General features: G+C 38.6%; 1 protein-coding gene across 3 annotated transcripts; it reads right to left on the reverse strand.

Annotated features, from left to right (window-relative positions):
- Positions 1 to 216: 216 nt before the first annotated feature.
- On the reverse strand, positions 217 to 25,441 carry HAT1 (histone acetyltransferase 1). 3 transcript variants are annotated; one of them, XM_086615641.1, is made up of 13 exons: positions 25,390 to 25,441; positions 24,095 to 24,166; positions 20,654 to 20,729; positions 18,815 to 18,935; positions 9,938 to 10,117; positions 9,591 to 9,712; positions 8,986 to 9,090; positions 8,536 to 8,642; positions 5,812 to 5,963; positions 4,377 to 4,493; positions 4,103 to 4,155; position 3,834; positions 217 to 610 (listed from the first exon to the last, which is right to left on the reverse strand). In XM_086615641.1, exons 1-13 carry the CDS (start codon positions 25,394 to 25,396, stop codon positions 443 to 445), a joined length of 1,281 nt encoding a protein of 426 aa, XP_086471767.1. In that variant the 5' UTR covers positions 25,397 to 25,441; the 3' UTR covers positions 217 to 442. The 3 variants fall into 3 exon arrangements, with proteins under 3 accessions (XP_086471767.1, XP_086471765.1, XP_086471768.1); XM_086615639.1 differs by lacking the exons at position 3,834; positions 4,103 to 4,155; XM_086615642.1 differs by lacking the exons at positions 217 to 610; position 3,834; positions 4,103 to 4,155 and adding an exon at positions 1,028 to 1,555.
- Positions 25,442 to 25,724: the final 283 nt, after the last annotated feature.

Below are 25,724 nucleotides of genomic sequence, written 5' to 3' on the forward strand. Positions count from 1 at the left end.
GCCAGACCACAGAACCAGTCTTGTAACCTGCTCCTACAACATTAAACCACAGAGTGCACAGGCCCTACACAGTACCATAGATCCATGTAGAGCAGCCTGATGCAATATTTATATTGCTTAGGTTTATGTATTAACTTGCTATTCAGATACCTATTAAGTCTGGAGGCAAAACAGAAGGGTAAAAGAAAATTCATACAATTGCAGTGATACTGCATCTGAGAATCTACATTGTTTATTTCAGCAATAAGTGCCCCCAAACCTAAAGTACAACATTTAAAAACCTACAACACAAAAATAGAAAATAATCAAAATGCACAGAAACACAAGTCACCTTTAATGTGATTAAAACGTCACATGAGATTTTTTTGCAGGTAAGTGGCAATTAAGGATGTGCTTTACAACACTGTACAGAAATTTTCAAGTTTCCTGTACAGGCGGATCCTCATGCTTGTGCAAGTCGTTCCAGGACTCTTCGGTAATCTGAAACAAGTTGCTGGAAGCTCTCTTCTAACTGTTCATGTTGCATGTTTAGGTCTATTTGGTTCAACTGATTCGTCAGCTCCTCTGGTCTAAGACACCTTCTCATCTTGGCAAGTTCTCTCTGCTTTTTCTAAGCAATCAAACAAATAGAAGTTTGAGTACAACCAATAATCACCAACAACATGGTATTTCATTAAATTTATTCAATTTCAGTATCTAGTTCTTCAAGAGGTGTCTAATCCACAGAAAAATAGTAACACTGTTTGATTAGGACATCTTTTCTGTTAAAGCTTCATAATCTCTGTATTACCAATGAACCAGTGAAGTGGTCTAATGGTACTTCTACTACAGAAGATGTACGGCATGAAAAACTTGACTGTAGAAAATTGACCAGGATATTTAGTTCTATGCTGACATTAATCACACTGGTTTCCCATTATGTGGCTGGCTCAGCAAACTAATTTCCTCATAATTGACTATAAAATTAATTTTAAGCCTCCTGTACACAGACAACATTTCACAAATTGTTACAAATTATTCAAAAATTACCAGGGATTAGCAGTAACAGCACTGAAATGCAAAATATTATTTATAAGCATAAACATATTTGTACGACAAGATGATGAGGTGTTCCCTGTGCTGTGTCACATATGTGACATTTTCATCTGTTTCTTAAATACGAAAGGATTTTGAGCTGTTTTTCCTTTCCCCAGATATATCCTTATACAGCTGATATCTATTCTGGACTGCTCAGTTCTTCGGTTACTTTCCATTCTTCAGTCTTCCCTCGCTTTGTTAAAGCAGAATGTCGTTCAACATTTCATTAAAACCCTCAAATATATGCATTATGTATGCCTGGCATCTTATCAGTAAGTCTTTGCAGTGCCTATGAAAGCACAGAGTTTGTTAAAACAACAAAAATTTCCCAAACAATTCTACTTCTACCATCAGTCTCAAAATCAAAGCCCTCTGTACACTATTTAATAAATTTTACACTTATCTCTCAAAGGAAAATTTGTTTTCCTTCCATGATTGATGCTGAGAGTCAGGAGGAGGGAGTGGAGACCACAGTAAACTGTAAATGAGTAAGATCAGAAAAACTTTGATAATCTGCCACAGATCCCATAGATAGGCAAAGTTCAGTTCAGAAAAGGACATTCTGTATCAGTCCTGATGAAGCCTCCAGGCACGTTTCTGGCCAATAATGAGAAACATTTCCTAGTAGAAAGGATGTCAAAAGAAGCAGAGCTGTTCAAATTTTAGATTAATGTTAGCTCTGTCTAGTCAAAATGAGTAAGACACTCAAAACATGTGATGAGTTGCCCAAATGAAAGTAGAGATGAGTATCTTCTGAGCAAGCTTCTGTCAGTAGAAAGACTAAAACCTCATTATTCTAGAATTAATTCAAAGTCTCCTTAATTAACAGGAATATCTGTTAAGATTATAAATATTAGCTCGGAAAAAACAGAGTCAGCTTTTAAACGCCCATTATGTCTGATACTGTAGCGTTAGGCTATCTCTAAGTTCCAGATAAAAAGCAAACTCCTCTGCATGTTTCAGAAAACCAGTTGTTTCACTACCCATTTCCCTCCAAATATACTACCAGCATATCCACGTACAGAAGATTCTGAAACCTGCAATTAGTGACATTTTACTTGGACAGTTTCAAGCGGATTCTTTAGAAACAAGTTATTGGGCTGGGCAGAAAAGTATGTTCTGTTCAAGTAGCAAACCTGAACAAAGTATTACAATTTATAAAAGCAGCACACTAGTGGTGTTTACTTCTAAAAGGCATGACAAGAACAAAAATATGATCAAAGACACATGTTTTGGAGCACAGCCTGCTAATGACCATAAAAAGCAGAGTTCTTCAGAAATGGAGAAGCCACAGTGAAACTGAAATTTCACAAGCTGGTCACCCTCTGAACTACCTCAGAGTGATGCCCTGTTCACTAAGATACCAAATCTCTTATTTCCTGTAGTATTAGCACTTACACAGAGAGTGACATAGTTGGCTGTATCGGTCATTCTGACCTAGTGGTGCCGTATACATAAAAATCTCACTATTTTTAGCAACAGCCTCCTTGCTGATGTGAAGACTTCAATGGGAATAGATGTATTACAGGTATTTCATCTGGGGTTTCTGCATACAGTTTCATTTCTGCTACTGTTAGCCAGGAAATAGCTGTAAGATGCAATACCATTTTTACTAAATTAAGGTACTGGCAATTTAGAATTATTCTACATCTGTACAGCACCGTTCAAATGAAGCTATCAAGTGCTTTATATAAAAAAATGATACCAGTGTTAGAGTATGCAGTAATATTCCTGATTATTTATTAAAATTTGTTTCCTACTCCCCTCCCAAATTACTATATATCTCAAAAGTTACTAACTGCAGTTCTGAAAAGTTTTTGAAAACAGCACCATGACTAACATTTATTGGAAACATTGTTTAAAATAAGTGCATGAATAAGCTGTGTACTAGGTAGAACTACCATAAACAGATGGTTGTGTTTCAGAACATGAAACTTAAAAGCAAGGAAAAGGTGCTGGCTGCTTTAAGGATTCTTCTGAATCCTCACTGAAATAACTGAAAATTTAAAAATGCAATATTACGTAGTAGCAATATTGCATATCCAGCAATACAAAAATCCATTCATTGAATGCATTTATTTCATGCAAAGACTGAAGTGGAAACAATTGCCAGAAGCACTAGAATTAAAGCTGCTTATGGAATTTTGGATTTCTCCCAGAGGGCTTCAGTGCTGAGTGGATGAATTGAAACCACGTAACAGTCCATGGTTAGCTGAAGAACCATGGCCTTATTCGTAGTGGACAATGAGTGAAACTTCGCAAATGAGACAAGACACTCATGAAAGAACAGAAAGTGTTTTGATTAAGGTCCTGTCACTCAGCATGATATGGTATTATCTCCAGACCAGGTAAGTATTTAATACAGTGCTGGGTTCTCATTTCTGCTAACAGCCCCCCCTAAATCCAACATGAGTACAAGCAAAGTTGTGCTGTTTTGGTGTAATAGGGTAAGTGCTGCTTTACAAAGGCTTGCAGGATAATCAAGGTACTTCTCGTACTTTGTGAAAATTTTCCAACAGGGTTTTGGTTTGCTTAGCAAGTGCTTCATTGAAGAGAGTAGCTAACATGTTAGTTATAGCAAAAAATCTAAATTTATTTGTGGTCTTTTGACTCTTAATACAAAGACTGATGCCATTAGCACCTAGGATTTTTTTTTTTTTTTTAAAATTTGTATCTCAAAAGGTCAGTTTATGGAACACGGATTAACTATATTGAAGATCCCAAGAAGCATACTTAATAGGAACTAAAGAAGTTACTCTTCACTAAGTTTAGTACTTGCTTAAACTTTACTGCTGAAATTATTTTATATTCCATCTGCATGATGTTCTATGTTGACATGGCTAGATTACCTCTAGCAAGCTGTTTTGTAAAGACCTAGCTAACAAGTAGAACAGGAATCTAAACTATACCTAATCTGCAGCGTAAACTTATTACAGCATTTACCTCTCCAAATTTTTTGCTGGTCTATTTAAGATGTTTTTAACCTTTCCAAGAAATTGACGTTTTTCTTCCCCTTAAGCCTAACTGGGCATAATGCCACTTGTAGCTAGATAACATAAGCTTAGTAGTAACTTCCTGCTGGAATTTGGCAGGAAACAGTCAGAAGCCAAACACAGGATCTTCAGCACTGCTATGTATGAACATTCTCCGCATCTGTACACATGTCAGTTGAACACTGCATAACTAATAGTGGTTGATTGGCAACATAATTGGCTGCAACTACATTTAAGGAAATGAAAGTAAAATCAAGTATAATTAGCCTTGAAATAAGTATTAAATGATACTTAAGTCATATACACCTTATAGGGGCCAATCAGTCTTCTTTTAACATCCAACCGGTAACTTCTGGACTGTTCTGCATCACCCATATCTGTTGCACGCAATCGGAGAATTTCATAAACGCGTCTTGTGTGTTGCTAACGGACAGAAAGAAGAATAAAAACCGTGTCTGAACGAAGAAGTCACTCAATAGAACTCAAAGTGGAGAAATAGTGAAATACTAGTGTAGTTCCTCAGCTTACTGGAAGACAGTGAAAGGCATGGACTAAGTCTCTGTCAAACATATCCTCGTATTTGGTGGGTTAAATGAATAAACTTTCTTGTTTTTCCTTCAAAATCATTTTCTTCCATGCAGCCAGTGTCTGATCTCTCAAAGTGTTGCACCAGCTGTAGAGGTGCTTCAAGGATCTGCTGTAAATGAGCAGGAGAAAGTCTAGAAGCCAGAGTCCAAAAATACTTCATAGTACTAAAGGATTTGAACTACAGCAACATTAAGCAACACTTTACTAAACAGTATCTACTTTTCTCATTTTAATAATCTCCATATACCTACTGCCCTTCACAAGGCCCCCTGGAAGTTCTAAATATGAAACAACAATATTTGAAGTTTTCTGTCTACTAGGGAAGAAAATGATATGATCAGTAAACAAAAAAACTGAAGTGCTTTTGGAACCAGGATCAGCTAGTATCCTACCTGGGTAAGGGAAAAAAAAAAAATCATGTTGCTACTATGTTACTGATAACGGTTGCATCTGTATGAAAACAGAAGTTAAGACCAAGTATTCTTTTGCTGAGCAACAGAACAAAAATAGGATGGCTTGTTTGCTGCACTAGCACATGTTTAGATACTGCTGAAAAAAACCAAATCCAACTTACTTATCCTTTCAAGTTTAAGATATCAGACATAGAAGGCTGCAGATGTAGTTTCTTCATACAAGCTATACCATTTTCATGAACATATTTGAATATGGCTTCACAACCCCCATCCCTCAAGCCTCAAAGTTTTCATTAAACCACATTCAAATACATTTTTTAATTAAGCAGCTCTGCCTTTTCACTACCATACTCACTAATGAGTTTAATCATTCACTGAGAAGATTACCAGCAAATTTAATCATTCGATTTAACTGTTTAGTTCTCCAAGTGGTCAGAGCTGCCTTAGTAGCAGTTGTTTGCTACTTCAGTGTTCTGCATTCCCGAAACAACACTTGTTATTTGTATAGTGTACTTGAAAGAAATGGAAACCATGTCAAATTCTATTACATCAACAGAATTAGTAAGTAAAAAGAGCATTTATCTAAAACCACGAGCTAGGTATGTCCCTTTCAGATACATCTGAAAAATCTGTTGAAATAAGCCAGTGTATGTAAATTCCAAGTCTCCATCTCTACATTTAATTGTTATTCTACTAGTTTGGTAAGAACATGTCCAACTACAACTGTTCTAATTTAATACCTTATTTATTTTCAGTTTTTGTTGAGCTTCCATCACCATTTCTTGGCTGAAACCTTGCATTAACTTTCCTGGGCTAAAGCAATGCAAATCTTGACAAAGCTTTACAAGAACAAAGTCTCTTAGCTTCACATAATTTTCAGATGGATCTTCAGCTATAAAGAATAAAAAAAGCACATGGTTAATATCAGCATTGTTTGTTTCCTCATCTCTGATATGTAATTACAAAGAACTATGGAAAACAGAAGCAGATACAGTATTCATTAGTATATAAACAACTACTTAATCATAAGTACTGCCATTGAAGTTTTAGACGTTTCACAGTAGACATTGAAGAAACTGCAGAAAGAAAAACTTATAATATTTTGTGCATGCAGTATTGTACAATATATGCATTTCTAAGAGACTGACAATACACATGTTTAATCCAATTTAATTCCTTGGGAAAAGAAAATCACATATAAACCCTTTTTTGTTGAATGTTCTATCTGTTCTGTATTTGACAGAGCAGGAGAACTACTAGAACACTAATTATGCGAAAAGAGTTGCTGAAACTATCCTACTGTATGCAACTAAGCTAGCTGAGGGCATGTATTCACCATGAGTTATAGTCTTTGTTAGCAAGGAAGACAGTGAAAGGTACAAGGACCCAAAGGACAAGCTTATCCAAAACTAAAAGGCTGGAAGGACCTAAGCAAAAGCTGATCACAACTTCAAGTTACTTCCATTTTGCTTCAAGTAGTAGCACAATTGTTAAAGCTGTTGCTTTAGAAAGAACACCAAAGTTGAGAACTAGCTTTGGTAAACATCAACAGGATTCCATATGCAACTTTGTTCCCACTTACAGACTATGCAGGGGGACAATGCTTACAACGTTGTGAATGTATTTCTTTCTTTAGTTAATGGTTCAGACAGGCTTACTAGAAGTAGGTAGCAGGGTCATGTTCCCTCCCAACACTCATTCCTCTGTGGACTAGTAGTGTAGAATTTATTGCTAAACAGCATATAGCCCAGCAGTGTTTTTCTTTAGTTTTGAGGACCACTGTAAATATAGTTGACATTTGCAGTTCAAGGTCAATCAAAAGCTAATAAATTACCAAGAAGGACTGGGATAGAAATTTTTGCTCTGTATACGCAGCACTGCACAACTGGCAATTTATTTTTTGGGTTGGAGAATGCTGCTGCTGCTGATGATTTTATCAGTTAAAATGCTTTGTGCGTGAGTGGCCTAATCTTGTATGGCAAGTCTTATAGCACTTACTCTGCAAAAGAGACTGAAGAAGCTGTACTAAAATTAATTGACTCCATTCCTTTTCACTCAGTTTAGTTAAAAGAAAGATGAGGTAGTTGCTGTACACTAAGCACTATCAGCATACATTTTGCTTGTGTCAGTTAGGATGACAAGTTATAAGCCGAACAAGATATTTGTTGTAAATGTGAAATTCCAAAGTAATTTTTTTAAAAAGCGTTAGCTCTTTCGAAGAAGTTAAGTAGATCTTTATTTCCTCTTTTCAGAAAGGTTAAAGGCTTTTAGATGCTATGTAACTAAATATCCTGGCCATATCAAGATTATCCAGCCTGATTTTCCCCTCAAAAAGGATAATAAATAATTTTGTGAAAGCTATAATTTCCATAACTTGAGTGCCATGTAGAATATTGTAGGTGTTCTCTTGCTTTATTCTATAAAGAAATAAAGCCCATTTTAGTGCACAGTTACTGTTTGTTATGACCCTGAGTTTAAGGCACTAAGCTGTGAACAGGTCACATGATTTATACAGTACCATGTTAAGACCTTGTTTATCCTTAGCTATAAAAGCTGTGTAAAGCTTTGTACTATTAAAGGGAAAAAGTAAATGCATGATGCACACGATTTCCTGTTGCACAAGGAAGCATAACTTTGTCTAGGTTCCTGTGAACTGGATTAAAATTATGATGTGGATTACCTTGTTAGGATTATCCTGCAGCAATGCATTATGAAAGTAAGTGTTCTATTGTATTTAATTCGAATGGGGGCGTTAATTCTAATTAAGATGAGGTCTGAGATAGCACCTAGAATTCAATGGTCAAGTCATGTTTTAACTGCACTTCTTCCCATAGTGGACTTGAAATCACAGGACAGACATCACGTTTCTAGCCGTTTAGTATGTTACGGTATTTTATGCACATACACCCTTTTCCCTTCTGTAATTTCCTGAATAATTCTTTATTTTTAGGTATTTGTGCACACACCTCTAACATAATGGGTGACTTCAGCCAGCAATACATGGTCCTGGAGCACAAATTCTCTACCGATTTGCACTGTCTGTTAAATTTTGGCTTGCACACTAAATTAATATGCTATTTTAGTTTGTTTCCCCCCACCCCCCTCAATTTTGAGTTTTGGCTAATAGGATAAGTTGAACAAGGAATTTGACGACGCTTGATCTCTTGGCAAACTCAGCTGTGTATCTCACAATAAAATGGCTAATTAGCTGGTAATCCGTTCATGCTAGGGACTGAATTTTCCTGGTGTGCTGTTCTCTAAGTAAAGGATTTAAGAAGCTACATTATATACAGTTCTTCTGTAAACCAGGGTACTATTAATCCTGAACTGAGCTGAAGCTAAATCTTCAAAAGACCATTTAATTCGGACAAACGAACATGACAGTTAGTTTGCAGGCTAACAACCTGTGAATGCTACAAGTTGCTTACTAAACAGGTGAACTGAATTAAAAATTTAACACAAACCTGTTATATCAAGTACTGTAGGAGAAGACATATAGTATCTGTGAACTGTTTCAAGCAGCTGAGCACCATGGCCTTCTCCTTGGAATGGTGGCAAGATCAGCATCTGACTACAGACAAAGGAATGTATTTTCAGTTCAAATGCACACATTTGAAAACATTATAGTATAAAGGCTTAAAAACAGAACAGTATTTCATTTTAGATTAAAGCATGTGTAGCAGTCTTCATGTTAAGATGCAATTTTTAACCAAGTTTTAAAATGGCTAAATATTCAAAACTTGTTTGAGATTCCCTCCGCTTCGAGAAGGGAACAATGAAATAAATCAGTGCATAGCCAGCTAATAATGGGGATTTTTTTAAACAAATCAACACCATTATAAACAAGTATTGGGAACTTCAGCAGTTCCCTCTTCTGAAATAAAAGGCAAGGCACGAGTTACGCCGCCAATTACCTTACACGTGGCCGGGTTTTGTCTGGGTACACATAGTAATTATAGACTGTCATGTAGCCTACGGTCGCAAAGAGCGTAGCTCCATCCTTATTATACTTCTCAAATCTGCAGATAAAACAGAAAGCCAAGCAGGTCAATTACAGTCGCGCTCCCATGCAGTGTCCATTTTCTTTTCCATTCTCCAACTGAATTTTCAGTGTCAGCAAGCTACTCTGTGAGGGCCCAATGGGTACACCTGCTATGTTCTGAATGTACAATTCACTTAATTGGTGTGCAGCAACTTGGATAAATCAGGCCTCTTTACAGCACTTCAGTGCACTTGCCTATTATAAAGATGAATAGGTGGCAAGTAAAAGAAAACACAGGCAAAGCTCATTTTACTGTTTAAGCCTACATTCAGGGCTCTAACGGACAACAGCATTTAATTCAGCTCTATTCTCAAGGTTTCCCAAAGCATAATGGAGGAAAACTCAAGCCTCATAAACAATGGTTTTTCTTTCCTGGGAAAAATATCATTATACTGCTCCAATAATTGGCCAGCCACAATTAAAATGCAGGCTTTGTGGAGGTAATAAGGTCCACTGTTGCTTTAGAACTGTACTTACACTAGAAAGTAGTTCCATCTTTCATCATCTACATCAATAAAGCTAGCAGTTTCAATAAACCACATCAAGAACGTCTGAAGCCTTTCATGATATTCTCGAAAGCCTGGACATGTCATGTCGGCCTAGGGAAAAAGCCAGGAGAAGTCAGGTGAAACCTATCACAGATGTAAGAGGGAAAAAATTATGCAAATCCTAATTAAATTTTCCAATACAAAAAAGTATGTTTAATAAACTGGCAAAGAGATAGTAGTTATACGTTACAGTTCAAACATTACGGAAAGCACATCACTGCAAAATAAGCTTTAAGTTGGTTGCTCAAAAGGGTAAGTTTCATTAATTCTTCATACCTTGTATATCTGATATGTTATATCTTCACCAGCTTCCTCATTATGGATAGAATATGTGTGTAGCAGCATTCCAAATGGCTTGAAGTTGACCTCCTTCTCCAGCAGAGACACAAAGTCATCTGTGTTTGTGCAAAAACCAGGAGGAATGATTTCTCTAATTTTACTTTCAACATCATCTGCCTGGAGATTATAAAAGGGGGCAGGATCAGTAGAAGATTAGAAAAAGACAGCACTGATGTCAGTATTGTGCTGTAAGAAATGAATATAAGAGAAGTGCTATGGCCTAACAGTATTTAAAAAAAAAAAAAGGGGGGGGTAAGGAAAAAAGAAAAGGCAAGGATTCCTGTTGTTCAGTAGTGACCTTCCAGCAAGTATAGGAGCCACATTGATGAGATGCAGAAAGGTCACAACCCAGTCACTGTAAGCATCAAAAACCCAGTAGTTACAGCATAAGTTCATGAACATTTTTACGTTTAGAGATTGTTACATTTGCCCAAGTAAAACCTAAGAGTGTTGATTCTGAAAGCGCAGCATATTCAGAAGCTAAGACTTTCCAGCCAGAAATTCTCCAAGACTATGCCACACAGACTTGTGGAAATCAGGAACTTTCCAAACAAGCAACTTACAAGAGGTATAAGGTGGTGCAGAACTAAGTGAAGGAAAAGAAACAAAGACCAAAAATAGTAGCTCCCAAACAGGAAAGTGACAGCTAGCACACTCCTGCATACTTAGCTTTCCCTGCTTGAAATGCCTGCCTATAGAATCAGCTGCAAAACACATTGCAAACTCAGAAGACAACATTCATTTCAAAGAACATTTTGAAAACAAAGTTTGACATAAAACAATAAAAATATAATTTAAGGATACTATCAGCAAGTCTGACCTGTAGTCTGGCATCCTGGGGAAGAGGAAATATTCTGACACCAAAACTAAATTCAGAGATTAAAATTACTCTTTTTGGATAACCAAAGTGAAAGTTAGAGACTATCAGCTGAGCAGACTTCATAATCCTTTTCAGACCCCAAAAAGACCACTTGATTGAATACATTTACTACTTCTTTTTAACCATGAATATTTGATGAAGTTTCACAATAACGTATTACTGCTTCTCACCAGGCAATAAAACCTAATGAATTGGTCTCGACTTAACAAAACCATACTCCTCAATACAACCCCTAAAAGCCTGACATTACATTCAACAAAATGAGCTTACATTCAATTCAAACTTTCCTCTGGACAATGAATCCAGGTTTTTACTTAATGGAGTTTGCCGTGAGTTCAGCTGTAATGTTTGTATTGTATCTATTTCCACAAGGACTGACACAAGAACACTTTGTGTTAACTTACTAAGCAGCTCTTTCACACCGTTTACATGCATGATGGGTATTAGTTCAAAACCAAGACCCTTGCTACTTAGCATTCAAAACAGGGAAATTAAGATGCTTAGAACAAAATACACTACAAAAGGCTAATACAACATGCTACTAATTCCTGTCCTTTCAACCATAGTCCCTTAAGTAGAAGCAATGCACCTGCAAATGAATAGCACTTTATCATTCAGTTACATTTTTAGTGTAGAGAAAGATGGATGCAGTTCAGCACAAACAAGTTTTATTCTTAATGGTTTGGTACTACCAACATTTTTATTTATATTTGTAGAGAGAGCTATTAAGCAGTTAAAATATAGCTCTACAATACTTGGTGTAAGAACCCAGTTAAAATGCATACAATCTCCACATCCATTTCATTCTCAAAACAAAGGAGACGCATTTATTGGAACCTTTGCTATTCTTCCTAAAGCAATATTAGTTAAATGTATTTTCTTTACACTTACTGATTTAACTACATTACACAAAATCAGCCATTTTTTTCAGAATCAATGAATTTCGTAAAGAAAAGGTATTTGTATGGAACACATTCTGAAAAGTTTTTTTTTTTAAACTGTACAAGTGCATTTTTTACACAGATCTTAAGTCTGAACTACTGACAAAGCTGTACGAAACAACAACTAAGCATCTGTAGTGACTTCCATTTTATATCTTAAAAAGGTATGTAAAAATAATCTAGAATTAAAACAAGACTTCCAAGCATCAGTTCAGTAACTCAGGCTACGTGAAAGACATCTGAAAAGGGGGAATACGCAATATGAAGTATTATATAAATAATGTTTAAGTAATTTTGCTCCCCTCAGGTTTGTAAGTTTCTTCATTAGTGATAAGAAGGAAGACAAACTTTCACCTCCCGAAAGCATGTAAGATCAGTGGCTGCCATCACACAAAAATCTTGTTGTCCGTAAGACAGAAAGAACTAAATAACGAAAACAGAGGCTTAGCAGATAGAGCAGTAGATAAGCCTTCTTAGTTCGATACGATCACAACATATTTTTACCTACTGTCTCCTACTAGAAGTTCTCCCTCCTTGAAGTGGGGCCTGACATAATTTAAGAAACTATATTCTTCAGTTACTTTTAGGGTTAACGAATTCTCCCTTTCTTACAGAGGAAATCTCAGAATCCTCAATTTGAGTGGTGGCATATGTTTAAGTGATCCAATTTTCAGTTAGTAAGTCCTGGAATACCAGAATATGGAAATACCAACATCATACAAATAATGTTTCATTAACACCTGTACTGAATTAATTACATTAACACCTGTTCTCTCTGACGTGCTTGTAATCCAAGGAGTTACAAAAATTTGTTTACTGCCTTTCCCTTGCGTATTTCTTTGATATTGGTGAAAGGTTCATTTCTTTTATCAGAGCAAGGCACTCATACCTTACCGATTGGCACGGACGCACACAATGACACGCAAGTTTCTGTTCAGAAAAACAATCCAGTTGACTATTGCAGCAGCATCAAACATCGGCAAAGCCACAAACGATGAAGCATGCAAAAACATGAACAAAGCCAGCCAAGAACTGCTGAGCTTATGGTTCATGGAAGTACTGCCTGCCGTGAATTATCTTCATGATCAGAATCTTGTGAAGGGATGATGGGGAATTTGGTACAGGCTTGTAACTAAACTTCATTTGTAGCAGAACTACTTAAGTGGGCAGTGTCTTTGTACATTACATTTGACTCTGGATAATTTTAACAGAGATTATTCTTGACTAACAGGCAGTTATGATATTTGCATACCACAGAAGAAGGGAATTCCAGCCACTCCAGCCAGGAAGTCAGATTCATCTGGGTTCCAACTCAAATGCCTTTATGCCAATGCACGCAGCATGGGGAATAAGCAAGAGGAGTTAGAAGTGTGTGCACGCCTGCAGGAATATGATCTTATTGGCATCACGGAGATGTGGTGGGATTAATCCTATGACTGGAGTGTCAGAATACAAGGGTACAGTCTCTTTAGGAAGGACAGGCAGGGGAGAAGAGGAGGAGGGGTTGCCCTCTATGTCAAAGACCAGCTAGAGTGCATGGAGCTGACCAGAAGGACCGGGTGGATGAGGCCCTCTACAGACAGATAGGAGCTGCCTCACGTTCACGAGCCCTGGTCCTCATGGGGGACTTCAACCACCCCGATATCTGTTGGAAGGACAACACAGCACAGCATAGGCAATCCAGGAGGTTCCTGGAATGCATGGATGATAACTTCCTTCTCCAAGTGGTAGAGGAACAAATGAGGAGAGGTGCTTTGCTGGACCTTGTTCTCACCAACAAAGAAGGACTGGTGGGTTACATGATGCTCAAGGACAGCCTTGGCTGCAGTGATCATGAAATGGTGGAATTCAAGATTCGTAGGGAAGCAAGGAGAGTGCACAGCAAGCTCACTACCCCGGATTTCAGGAGAGCAGACTTCAGCCTCTTCAGAGATCTCCTCGCTAGAGTACAATGGGATGAAGCCCTGGAGGAAAGAGGGGCCCAAGAAAGCTGGTTAATATTCAAGGATCACCTCCTCCAAGCTCAGGAGCGGTGCATCCCAACAAAGAGAAAGTCAGGTAGGAACACCAGGAGGCCTGCATGGATGAACAAGGAGCTCCAGGACCAACTCGGACACAAAAAGAAGGCCTACAGAGGGTGGAAGCAGGGACAGGTAGCCTGGGAAGAATACAGAGAAATTGTCCAAGCAACCAGAGATCAGGTTAGGAAAGCTAAAGCCCTGATAGAGTTAAATCTGGCCGGGGACATCAAGGGCAACAAGAAAAACTATAGGTATGTCAGTGATAAAAAGAGATCTAGGGAAAACATAGGCTCTCTCTGGAAGGAAACAGGGGACCTGGCTACCCAGGATATGGAGAAGGCTGAGGTTCTCAATTACTTCTTTGCCTCAGTCTTCATTGACGAGCTCCAGCTGCACAACCCAAGTCACAGAAGGCAAAGGCAGGGACTGGGAGAATGAAGAACCGCCCACTGTAGGAGAAGATCAGGTTCGAGACCATCTAAAGATCCTGAACGTGGACAAGTCCATGGGACCTGATGAGATGCATCGGTGGGTCCTGAGGGAACTGGCAGATGAAGTTGCTAGGCCACTATCCATCATATTTCAGAAGTCATGGCAATCTGGTGAAGTTCCCACTGACTGGAAAAGGAGAAACATAGCCCCCATCTTTAAAAAGGGAAAAAAAGAAGACCCAGGGAACTACAGGCCAGTCAGTCTCACCTCTGTGCCTAGCAAGATCATGGAGCAGATCCTCCTGACAACTATGCTAAGGCACATAGAAAATAAGGAGGTGATTGGTGACAGCCAACACGGCTTCACTAAGGGCAAATCCTGCCTGACTAATGTGGTGGCCTTCTATGACGAGGTTACAGCATTGATGGATAGGGGAAGAGCAACTGACATTGTCTACCCGGACTTATCCAAAGCATTTGATACCATCCCACGTGACATCCTTGTCTCTAAACTGGAGACATGAATTTGACGGATGGACCACTCAGTGGATAAGGAATTGGCTGGATGGTCGCACTCAAAGAGTGGTGGTCAACAGTTCAATATCCAAGTGGAGGCCAGTGACGAGTGGCGTTCCTCAGGAGTCAGTGCTATTTAACATCTTTGTTGGTGACATGGACAGGGGGATCGAGTGCACCCTCAGCAAGTTTGCAGATGACACCAAGTTGTGTGGTGTTGTGGACACGCTGGAGGGAAGGGATGCCATCCAGAGGGACCTTGACAGGCTGCAGAGGTGGGCCTGTGAGAACCTCATGAAGTTCAACAAGGCCAAGTGCAAGGTCCTGCACATGGGTTGGGGCAATCCCAAGTACCAGTAGAGGCTGGGCAGAGAATGGATTGAGAGCAGCCCTGAGGAAAAGGACTTGGGAGTGCTGGCTGATGAGAAGCTCAACATGAGCCGGCAATGTGCACTGGCAGCCCAGAAAGCCAACTGTGTCCTGGGCTGCATCCAAAGAAGTGTGGCCAGCAGGTCGAGGGAGGCAATTCTGCCCCTCTACTCTGCTCTCGTGAGACCCCGCCTGGAATACTGCATTGAGCTCTGCAGTCCCCAACACAAGGAGGACATGGAGCTGCTGGAGCAGGTCCAGAGGAGGGCCACGAAGATGATCTGAGGGCTGGAGCACCTCTGCTACGAAGACAGGCTGAGAGAGTTGGGGCTGTTAGGCCTGGAGAAGAGAAGGCTCCAGGGTGATCTTATAGCAGCCTTCCAGTACTTAAAGGGGGCCTACAGGAAAGCTGGAGAGGGACTTTTTACAAGGGCATGTAGTGATAGGACAAGGGGCAATGGCTTTAAACTGAAAGAGGGCAGATTTAGATTGGATAGAAGGAAGAAATTTTTCACTCAGAGGGTGGTGAGGCACTGGAACAGGTTGCCCAGAGAAGTTGTAGATGCCCCATCTCTGGAAGTGTTCAAGGCCAGGTTGGATGAGGCTTTGGGCAACGTGGTGTAGTGGAGGGTTTCCCTGCCCATGGCGGGGGGGTTGGAACTAGATGATCTTTGAGGTCCCTTCCAATCCTAACCATTCTATCATTCTATGTAGATGCTGTTTCAAAGTGGCCTCATTTAAAATAATTATAGAAACATATTTGAAAGCTGGATTTCTTTAACAATGACACGTATTAATTAATTCCAGTGGGGAGCAATGGAGTGATCAGTAGTATTACTTAAAAAAAAAAGATGTCCAATATTGAAATGACACTTTTTCATTAACTTTTATGTAAAGCAAATGTATTAGACCAGCTGCAAAGCAAGTTAATACATTTATACTAAAGATTGTTTCAGAGGTTAGTGAAATACTTTCCCCCACCCTCTCATAAAATCCATATGAAAAGGAGGATACTTGAACAGCTGCAAATCTCAAAGAAGCAAGTAGCGTGGAGGTCAATGCTATTAATATTTACACTTGAAGAAAGCTGCCTCTCCAGATATTTGAAAGAATCAACTCCACTCAAAGGATAAATTCTGTCCATTTTCACTAAATGAAGTGTCAGCTTCTGTTCAAAACATGATCAAACTTTGCTGAGCCTTCCCCACTAGTATGGTTTAGATCCATCTTTAGGGATATCATATTAAAATGCATAAATACAACTGGCTCTTGGTATTTCATGACCTTATCTTTTTCCTCATGTTTGAAAAGACCTTCAAGAAAAAAAAATAGTGGAATTGTGAGGAATATTTCTGTCAGTCCTTAACAGAGGTTGTAGCAGCTGCTTTAGCAATAATGGAACCAAACTTAAAATCACAGGAAAAAAACACCTGCTGTTGTATGGGCTTGTGTGGGTATTTGGATACAAAATCCCAAACTGTGAATAACTTTGCAGAGCACTAAAACTAACTTCTCACTTGTAATCAGTTATGTTAAAAGCAGAGAGTGCTTAATCTAGCCACAGCACAAAGATTACCTGTCATGTATGGCAGATAGTCTGCATCTTAGTATGATTATCCCGAGGGAGCTGGGATCAGCAACCAAACAGTTAACTTAAAAAAGTAAATGCTAATATGCATGTAAATTAACACTGCTGTAATGACAGCTCATGTTTTAATCTCTGCAAATGCATTTATATCATAAAGCGGTTAAACTAACAGCAAATACGAACACAGAACAAGACTGATGACCACTGCATTTTTCCTACTAAGGTTTAGATATGGCCATATAAGCAGCCTATTTGGACACACAGCATTACTACCAAGGGAAGCACAGGGTAAGCTACCACGCTCTTCTGATTCAGTCAAAGCTTGTAAGTAGTCTGGAAAGTACACAGAAGCCTTGCTCAAAATCTTCTTTTGTCCTCATCTCAAATCCTTAAGCAATTGGAGGAATAATTCAGTAGAGGAAACAGAGCTTGAAAGAAGCAAGGATTCTGAGCCATCAAAAAAGTTGCCAAGTGTACTTAGGGCAAGACAGACATTGTTGACCTTGCTTGTACCTCCAGGAAAGTGAAGTGGCTTTGTTATTTGTACAGAAAACAGACTGCAACATAAAAAAAGGTGCTATGGTGTGGATTCCTGTTATGACATGATTTTGATATTATATTGGTTGGACTGTTTTATTTTAATGACTACTACTTTGCCAACAGGCTTTTCTTTTCTCCTTATTTCTAAAAACCTTCCAAAGATTGAAGAGCATGACCTTTCACTCCTAAGATATCTTGTCCTCGCCTCAAAAGTATTTCAGACATGTCCAGGCACTTAGCCTGTTGAACTAAGTATATTCTAATACAACTTCAGAAGAAGGAAGGGCAAATCTTTAAAATTCTTTAAATGTTAAGAAGAATGTTTAAATCTTAAAAACTCTTAAAATTCTTTAAAATTCTTTAAATGACTTTAACAAAGTCATTTCAGTATTTTTTCATTTAGGATAGGCCTTTCTTTGAAAATATTTAAATAAACTCAGATGAATTTGAAATTAGGATCTTAAAATATAGCTCGAAGTCAAAGATGTTTACTTTCTAAAAAAAAAAAAAGGTTTTCTCAGGCATAGTAATTTGAAGTCAGTGCAAATGTACAGCCATTTCACAGTACAGAGTATTACGAAAGTTCATCAATAACTGTATCGATAGCTCTTTTGGAAAGAAATCAACTCAATTTTTTCTCCATTATAACTAACTCAGATGATATTAACTTTTCTTAATGCATCAGAGACCACTTTGAAAACCTGAGTTTTTCCCAAACAACTGTACAGGTACTTATAGAAGTATTTAACAGCTTAAAAAATTAAGAAAATATTTTATTCCTATTTCTAAGTTCCATATACCTTTCTTCAGTAGGCTGAAGGACTGAGTAGCTTAGCTTTTGTGGAATTCTCTCAAAAAATATTCTGAGAGCATATGGACACAAGGATTAAAAAAAAAAATTAAAAAAAGCTTTTCCACAAGTGTTCTATAAGCTTGGAAAACCTGTAGGCAAAACAGGAAAAAAGTGAAAAAAAATCCAAACAAAACATCCTGCAGGTAACTGTATTATTGTATTTCTTTCAGTAAGATGTAAAGCATGTCTGATATCAACAAGTTTCTAATCTCATTTTTACCTTACTTGTTTTCCACATTTGCCATTTGAAGAGACACAGTCAAGTATCCTACCTCACAAGGTGTTTACAGAAACCTCCTTTTCCTTCTTACTGAATTCTCTTCAATATAAAAACCACCAATGCTAGTCCTCCTCCTGGAGACAGTTAACATGGAAATACAGACTTGCTAAGTTGTTGCCTTTTTTTGTGGAATTGGCCTTGGTATTAGCACCTTATGTTTGACTGCACTGTTCAACACAATTTTGGCTGTGACTGCAGTCACAGGAGGAACAAAGGGAAAAAATATTGATGAAGTTCAAAGCTTTTTTTCAGCTTAGCAACAAAGGAAGCCTTGATTATTTGCTTTTAACATAAATCAGGTTTGAGTGGGCAATTACTAAAACTAGAATTCTTGTCCATATCCCAACTAAACCTTCTTAATAATATTTTAAGCGCAGGTCTGGTTCTGTGTTTACCTCCACGCAGTCAAACTTTTCATTCACTTTAGACGTATATCCGATGCGGAAGAGCGTTGACAGGTTACCAGCAATATAGTACAAGAGGATCTTCAGCCCCTTGTAGCCAAAGGCAACTTCACTGAGGAAGGAGAAAAGAGTAATCAGGAACTCTATATAAATAAAGTCTCACAGCAAACCATTCACATCACAAAGCTTTCATTTAATGAGCTTTGAAGTTCACATCATCTTTCTCAGTGAGGTATACTAAGCTTCCTAATAGGAAAAGGGAACCCAACTGGATGTGCGCTATCTAGACAGAGGTAATGCCTTACACCATTTCTACTAGTGATTTTGCTCCTCTAGTGGAGAAATAGAACATGTTCCTGAATTCAGTACGGCGGTGTCTGTGCCCTTACTGTGACAGCTCAAGAAAGAATACCCAAAATAGCCAATACTGCACTGATGTTTCTCAATATCTTAAACTCATTAATCTTTATTTATATTAATTGATCAATAAAATTTATTAAAACTCACTTTGCAATGTAGTATAGTATTTTGGAATATAGTACTGCAATTTGTACTGTATAAAACAGATAGATAATCTGTCATAGCTGTAAGTGTGGTTTTGGCGGACAGTTTCTATATACTCATCCGATCTAACCAGAGCTGAGTAAATGCAAAAAAAAGGTTTGGAATACAAAAGCCTTTTTTACACTTTGAAAATGAATTGCCTCAACAGAAACGTTACAATGTTGTGAAGTATAGAGAATTTCTTTTCAGGCAAAAAATGCAAACTGCAGAAAATGTTAATGTTCACAAAAAAAACAGGTTCCTTTTTTGTTGTTTTAATGCATAGTTAATTTTTTACTGAGATTTTTCTTTTATGGTAGCACATTTATAATTTAAAGTTCGAAGTGTAAGTGCCAGAACAAGAATTTGCTTGTTATACTGACAGATTGGAGAGTTCTCCCATTACTAAAAGTATAATTATTGCCAATGATAGGTGCAATAGGTATGTAGTAGTGTAACTAATTTTATTACAATTAATATAGGTAGTTCATCCTACTTGGAGTACTTAGAATGCTTTTTAAAGGAACTGGAAATTTACTTCAAGAAGTAAACCTTTACCTCAAGAAGTCCAGTCATGTGCATGTGGATCTTCTTTAGTGTTTTTTTTTAAAAAAAAAAACTGTGGCTAGACTGTTGAATATCACTCTACTGAAAACATTAAACGACACTCAAGCACTCGTGACGGTGTGGCTAACTTCCCTACAATAATATTAATGAAAGTCCACATACTTGAAAAAAAAAAAGAAACAATACTTTTCTATAGTTTCTGTATCCCCTGCACATCTAACTGCTTACAAATGTACATATTAGAGCAACTCCCCTGAATTCAACACAGGTGATGTTCAATGATCTAGAACAGCCAATAATGTGAGTTTAAGTTAACACTTGACTTTCATGTTTTATTCACTAAAAATCCCATGTAGTAGTAAAAAATAAATTGATATAATGTTGCTAAATACTGGGTTTTTTTTGGTACACATTACTGTGAAAGTTATTAGCAAGAATTGATAATTCTTAATCTTAGAAAGACACCACGAAACAATACCCACTTAAACAAGTCATTCTGACTGCAAAATCAAGTATTTAATTCTCTGCTAGTCTACCTTAGAAATAGTATATAAAACGACTACAGGCTCAGCACCAAGGCAACTCTTTACACAGTCACAAAACTGAAGTATTGCTGTGTCACTTAAAATAGCCTGGTATAGGATTTCTTGTTTTCTAATAATTTGGAAGCAACTTTCCCCTTCCAGACCTATTAATTCAATTCTGGATGCTTTAACTTACTCATCTCCAAACACTTGATGGCTATACTCTGGATTGAACGTTGTGTTGTCATCCTCCAAATCCTCAGGAAAGCGAACTGAGAAGAAAAAAAAGAGCATGACCCAGTCGTCAGCTTCAGTTTGTTTATCCACAGATGCCATGCTAGATGTTCATGCATTCTTCCACTACAGAGTCAGACAGCTTCAATTATGGACCTATGTACTGTAGGCTGGCACACAAATTAAATAAAGACATCTCGGGCAATTTAGATGCATGTTATTTGATCTGAGGAGAACAAATCATTAAGCAGAATAAAACTGAGACATGGATACAGGTGCATACATGTATATACTTCACACATATCTCCTGAATGTTCCTGCCTTTAACTTCATCTTGAACCCTGAGGACACTGCCCAGCTGGATATTCCCACAGTAAGCCAGACTGATCATGTAATCAGCATTGCCTTCTCATTCTGCCATTCTTCTCCTACATGCAGGTGAGAACACTTCACTGTAGGAGGTTTCCATGGAGCAATGAACAGAAGGAAATGTTTATGTGTATTTATGTTCATGTCAAAGTTCTGGAGAATGAGCATGGATACATACAAAACAGCTGCATCAACACTATACTGGTACTCGTATCAATGTTATCAACATCATTAGCAATTTTTTTTCCCCCTGACTCTACTTTTCCTTAAAGTCTAGTATTAAACAAGGTCTTTTCTGGTAATGTAAAAATATTTGCTATAATGGCATCTACTCAAACTCAGTAACTTACAAAACAAGCATTTTATTCACGCTTACAGAGTTACAGCAGTGGCTCCACAGTAATTGTTACAGGAGTTCTTCCATCACAAAAGTATATGATTTACAATTAGTGGATGAAATCAGAGATTAAAGTAGGATTTTCTAGGAAAATTTAAATTTAATTTGATTTTTAATTTTTAAGATTGAGATACTTGATTCCCAAATATCTTTTGTATTTGCAGTTTAAAAAATTACCTAAAATTGGAAGGGATATAACTCTTTACCTAGGCATTAAAGTGATAGTTCAGACACATTAACAAGGCACAGGTAGCTCAAGACAACAGTTGCCCATTTGTCGAGGTTTTAACCCAGTCAGCAACCAAACACCACACAGCTCACCCGTCCCCAGAGGATGAGGGAGAGAATCGGAGGGGTAAAGGCAAGGAGACTCATGGGTTGAGATAAGAACAATTTAATAACTGAAATAAAATAAAATTAAAAGCAACAATAACATGAATAATAATGAAAATAATAACAGAAAATACAAGCTGTGCACTGTGCGATTGCTTACCACGCACTGACCAACACCTGTCCCCAGCTAGTGATCCTAGAGCAGAGAAATCCTGAAAATGAAATTCCAGAAGAGAAAGCGCACTTCCCAGACAGCTCTCATCTATATACTGGGCATGAGGCTGCATGATATGGAATACTCCATCGGCCAATTCAGGCCTAAGCCAGAGATGGTGGATCCGTTGCTCCAGCCATGCTCCCTCCCAGCTTGTTGTGCACCTGCACACTGGCAAAGCATGGGAAGTTGAAAAGTCCTTGATTTCTTAGCAACAACTAAAAACATCAGTATATTATCAACATTCTTCTCACACCAAATCCAAAACACAGTACTATTCTATTCTAGCTACTAAGAAGAAAATTAAGTCTATCCCAGCCAAAACCAGGACAATATTTTTAATGTTGAATGAGTCAATATTGCATTAGCATGAGCATGCAATGCTATGGGAGTTAATATTGCTATTAAAGTTTTTTAAAAGCATGTTGAATATTGACCTACAGCTTCATTTCCACTTTACTCCAGTAAAAGTGGATATGAAGAAAAATTTTTTTTCTGATAATATCAGAAAGGAATTATCCAAAGAGAAAAATGCAAACGAGCATTCCAGTGACAAGATAAAAGTTTAGTCTTCTCAAAAGCAAAACAGAATGGCTGCTCTTGTCCTCTCAGGTTTAATTCAGAAAGCAACAGATTTGAGGTAAAGTAACAGCATTAAAAAAATTAAAAAACAAAATAATGAAAAGAAACAAACAAAACCAAAGACCAATTCTGAATTGTCACCATGGAAGAAATTAGGATCAAGAGGATGGTATATGACTGCTTTTATATGCACATGGGAAATACATGTGGGTTTTTCTTTTTTAATGGTCCCATTTTATAGCTTCTCGTCTTTTATCTTAATATAATTTGTTTGTGGAATATCCACATTCTCTGAAAGAAAAAAGGAAGCTAAAAATATTACGTGAGATGGGCAATGGGTACCTTAATTAGAAACCCTTCAGCAGCCTCCATGAAACCTGATATAGTAGCTCCTTGGATTTCTAGACAAAAGTTAGTCAGATGTCATTATCTCTCATTCCTTCCTTTGGTTTTAGAAAGGTGGAAAAGAAAAATAAAATGTTAGACCTAGTCATAAAACCATTATTTGAAATAACGTTTAAGAGGAAGAGAAATACTTCCCAATTACAGTGGCTTAAAACTAAGTATTTCGATTATGACAACATTTTAGTTCACAAACCAAAGGTGACTGTGTACTAAAAATGCTACTAAACTATATGGAACAGATTCCTAGTAGTAGTTCTGAAAAGGGCTTAATAAGTTCATTACTTTTATTTTCTTAAATAAATTATGGTATTTGTACTGTTCAAAGGAACAAATTGCCAAAGGGCTGGAAAAATTAAAAATTAGACAGATATGCCTTATTCTTCAAGCTATTACTGCTGCATGTAAGTTTGAGATACAAGCAAGTCCACCAAGAGTTCAGTAATTCTGTCTGTATTCTGGGTGTCCCAGTAAGCAAATTAGCTACAAAGAGCAATAAACAGCACTCGAAAGACTGACATTTTTTATATTCAGATTTTAAACAATTTTCAGTACAAATGTCTTGTGTAATCCAGATGCTGAGGGGAAAAGGCAGTGAAAAAATCCAACAACTTTCAGTCTTCTTTCTTGCTTTTACTTCCCCCTATCCCACCCCCCAAAGAAAGAGGAAAGGGAAAACTGTATAATTAGATAGTTGTAATCCTAAAGAAATAAGTTCTGTTGCTATTGTCACCAAGAAGAAGACACATACTTAGGACTGTACCATAGCATAAGGATTAGAGCACAAAAGAGAAACGAATATAATGAATACTTCAAGAAATTAAGGCAAGATGTAATTCCACTGCACTCTGGCAACACACTAATAAACTGCTGATGACATTATCACGCAGAGACAGGACTGAACTTCTATACCTTTATAGTACGTTCTGTACTTTAACTGTACTAGTCTCAGCAAAACTAGACTATGTATTCCTATTCTTGTGTTTGTACATTTACATTAAGAAGTACATATTAAAACCCAGGTGGATTTAAGTATAAGGAAGCTTCTTAAAAAGGTACTGAAACATTCCAGTATCAAATACACAATATTTAAAAAGTGACATTACCTAGTTTCAGCTGAATTGCTTCATTTGTATTACACTTGTATTCAGCCAGCTTCTTCTCCATAGCAGTAAGTCCTGAAGAAAAAGATTTTTTTTTTTAAAGAGTTAAGATGTGTACAATCCATGTGTCACTATTATTCAAGACATATATTTAGAAAAAGGTTCTCAAAACCAGAAAAAACACACAATACAAACCCATCAAAATTACTCAACGAGTAGGTTAAGAAAAGCTACAGTATGTAAAAGGAATACAGAGATTTATCTCAAACACTTTTCTGGAACTAGAAACAACTAGAAAACAGACCACAAGTATCTCTCTTTTTAGTTTCTGAGAATGAAGGGCATTACAATAAAAAAATATTTAATTGTTCTAAGTTATTGGCAATAAAACACAGTTGAAAGCTGTAAGTAAAAATTAAGGATTCAGACCAACACATTTCTTCTAAAGAACACGTTAAGCAGCATGTTTCAGCCCATTTCAAGTGTTTGCATTAAGCAATTTTCATAAACAGGTGTCTGTGAACTACAGTGGCATGCATACCACCAGCAATTATCTAGTTACCACTTCTCTTCCAGAGCAGATGCAGGAGGAAATAACAAACGAATTTCACCTAGCCTGTTTTTCAAAGCATAATCCAGAGCAGAAGGAAGGGATCACATATCACGGTATATTTCGAGTGCTTTACAAATCCAGCCCCCTTCATTCCAGAAGTCTCATTGGAAAGTTCTTCCTCGAACTTCAGGCGGTAAACTTTAAATAAAAACAAGTTTGGGTTTTTGATTTCCAGCCCCGCCCCCAGTAAAGCAGTGGACATGGAGGTACACTCCGGCTTACCATCACCAAGCGCGGGGACCGCGCGCCCCAGGATACCTGCCTGCCCAGCAGCACCATGTCCACAGCAGCCGGGGGGCGGGAAGCCCAGCCACGCTGCCCGCTCAGGCACTTGAGTCCTCAGCCGCCCGATCCTACCGCGGTCAGCCCTCGCCGGCACCCCCCCCGCCGGCCCGCCCGCAGTCACCCCGAGCTCACGCTCCGCTTCCCAGTCCCGCGTCCCGGCCACAGCGCTCCCACGCTGCGGCGCCGCCAGCGTCCGCAAGAGCCCGGCGGAGGAGAGCAGCGCCAAGCGCTCCCGGGGCTCCACCGCCCCGCACCAGAGGCGCTGGCAGCACCCAGACGTGCTCCCCCGCCGCACCCCTAGAGCCCCCGGGGCCACGCCGCCATCCCCCTCACGGTCGCGGCGGCGGGGCAGGCCCCACCAGCCCTCAGCGTGCAGAGCGGAACAGGCCCAGCGACTCACCCGCCATTTCCGAAGAACGGCGGCGACAACCGAGTCACCGGGGCAGAACGAATCAACCCGCGCGCCCACTCACCGGAAATGAGCACATACAAATACACTTCCGCTTCCGCCCGCCGAAACGCAGCGGGAAACCCACAGCTGCGGCATACGGGGCGCGCAAAGGGCGCGCAGACCGCGCGCATGCCCGGCGGGCGCCTTTAAGAAGCGCGGCCACCCCCAGGCGCCGCAGCCGCGAGTCCGGGCTGACTCAACGGGGCCGACGCGCATGCGCAGTGCTCTGTGCCGCGGCCTCGCACCTGTCCCCGCAGCGCTGTGAGGCGCGGGCTGGGCAGTTT

The sequence above is a fragment of the Tauraco erythrolophus genome, chromosome 8, assembly GCF_009769465.1.
Source record: "Tauraco erythrolophus isolate bTauEry1 chromosome 8, bTauEry1.pri, whole genome shotgun sequence".
NCBI classification, from domain to species: domain Eukaryota; kingdom Metazoa; phylum Chordata; class Aves; order Musophagiformes; family Musophagidae; genus Tauraco; species Tauraco erythrolophus.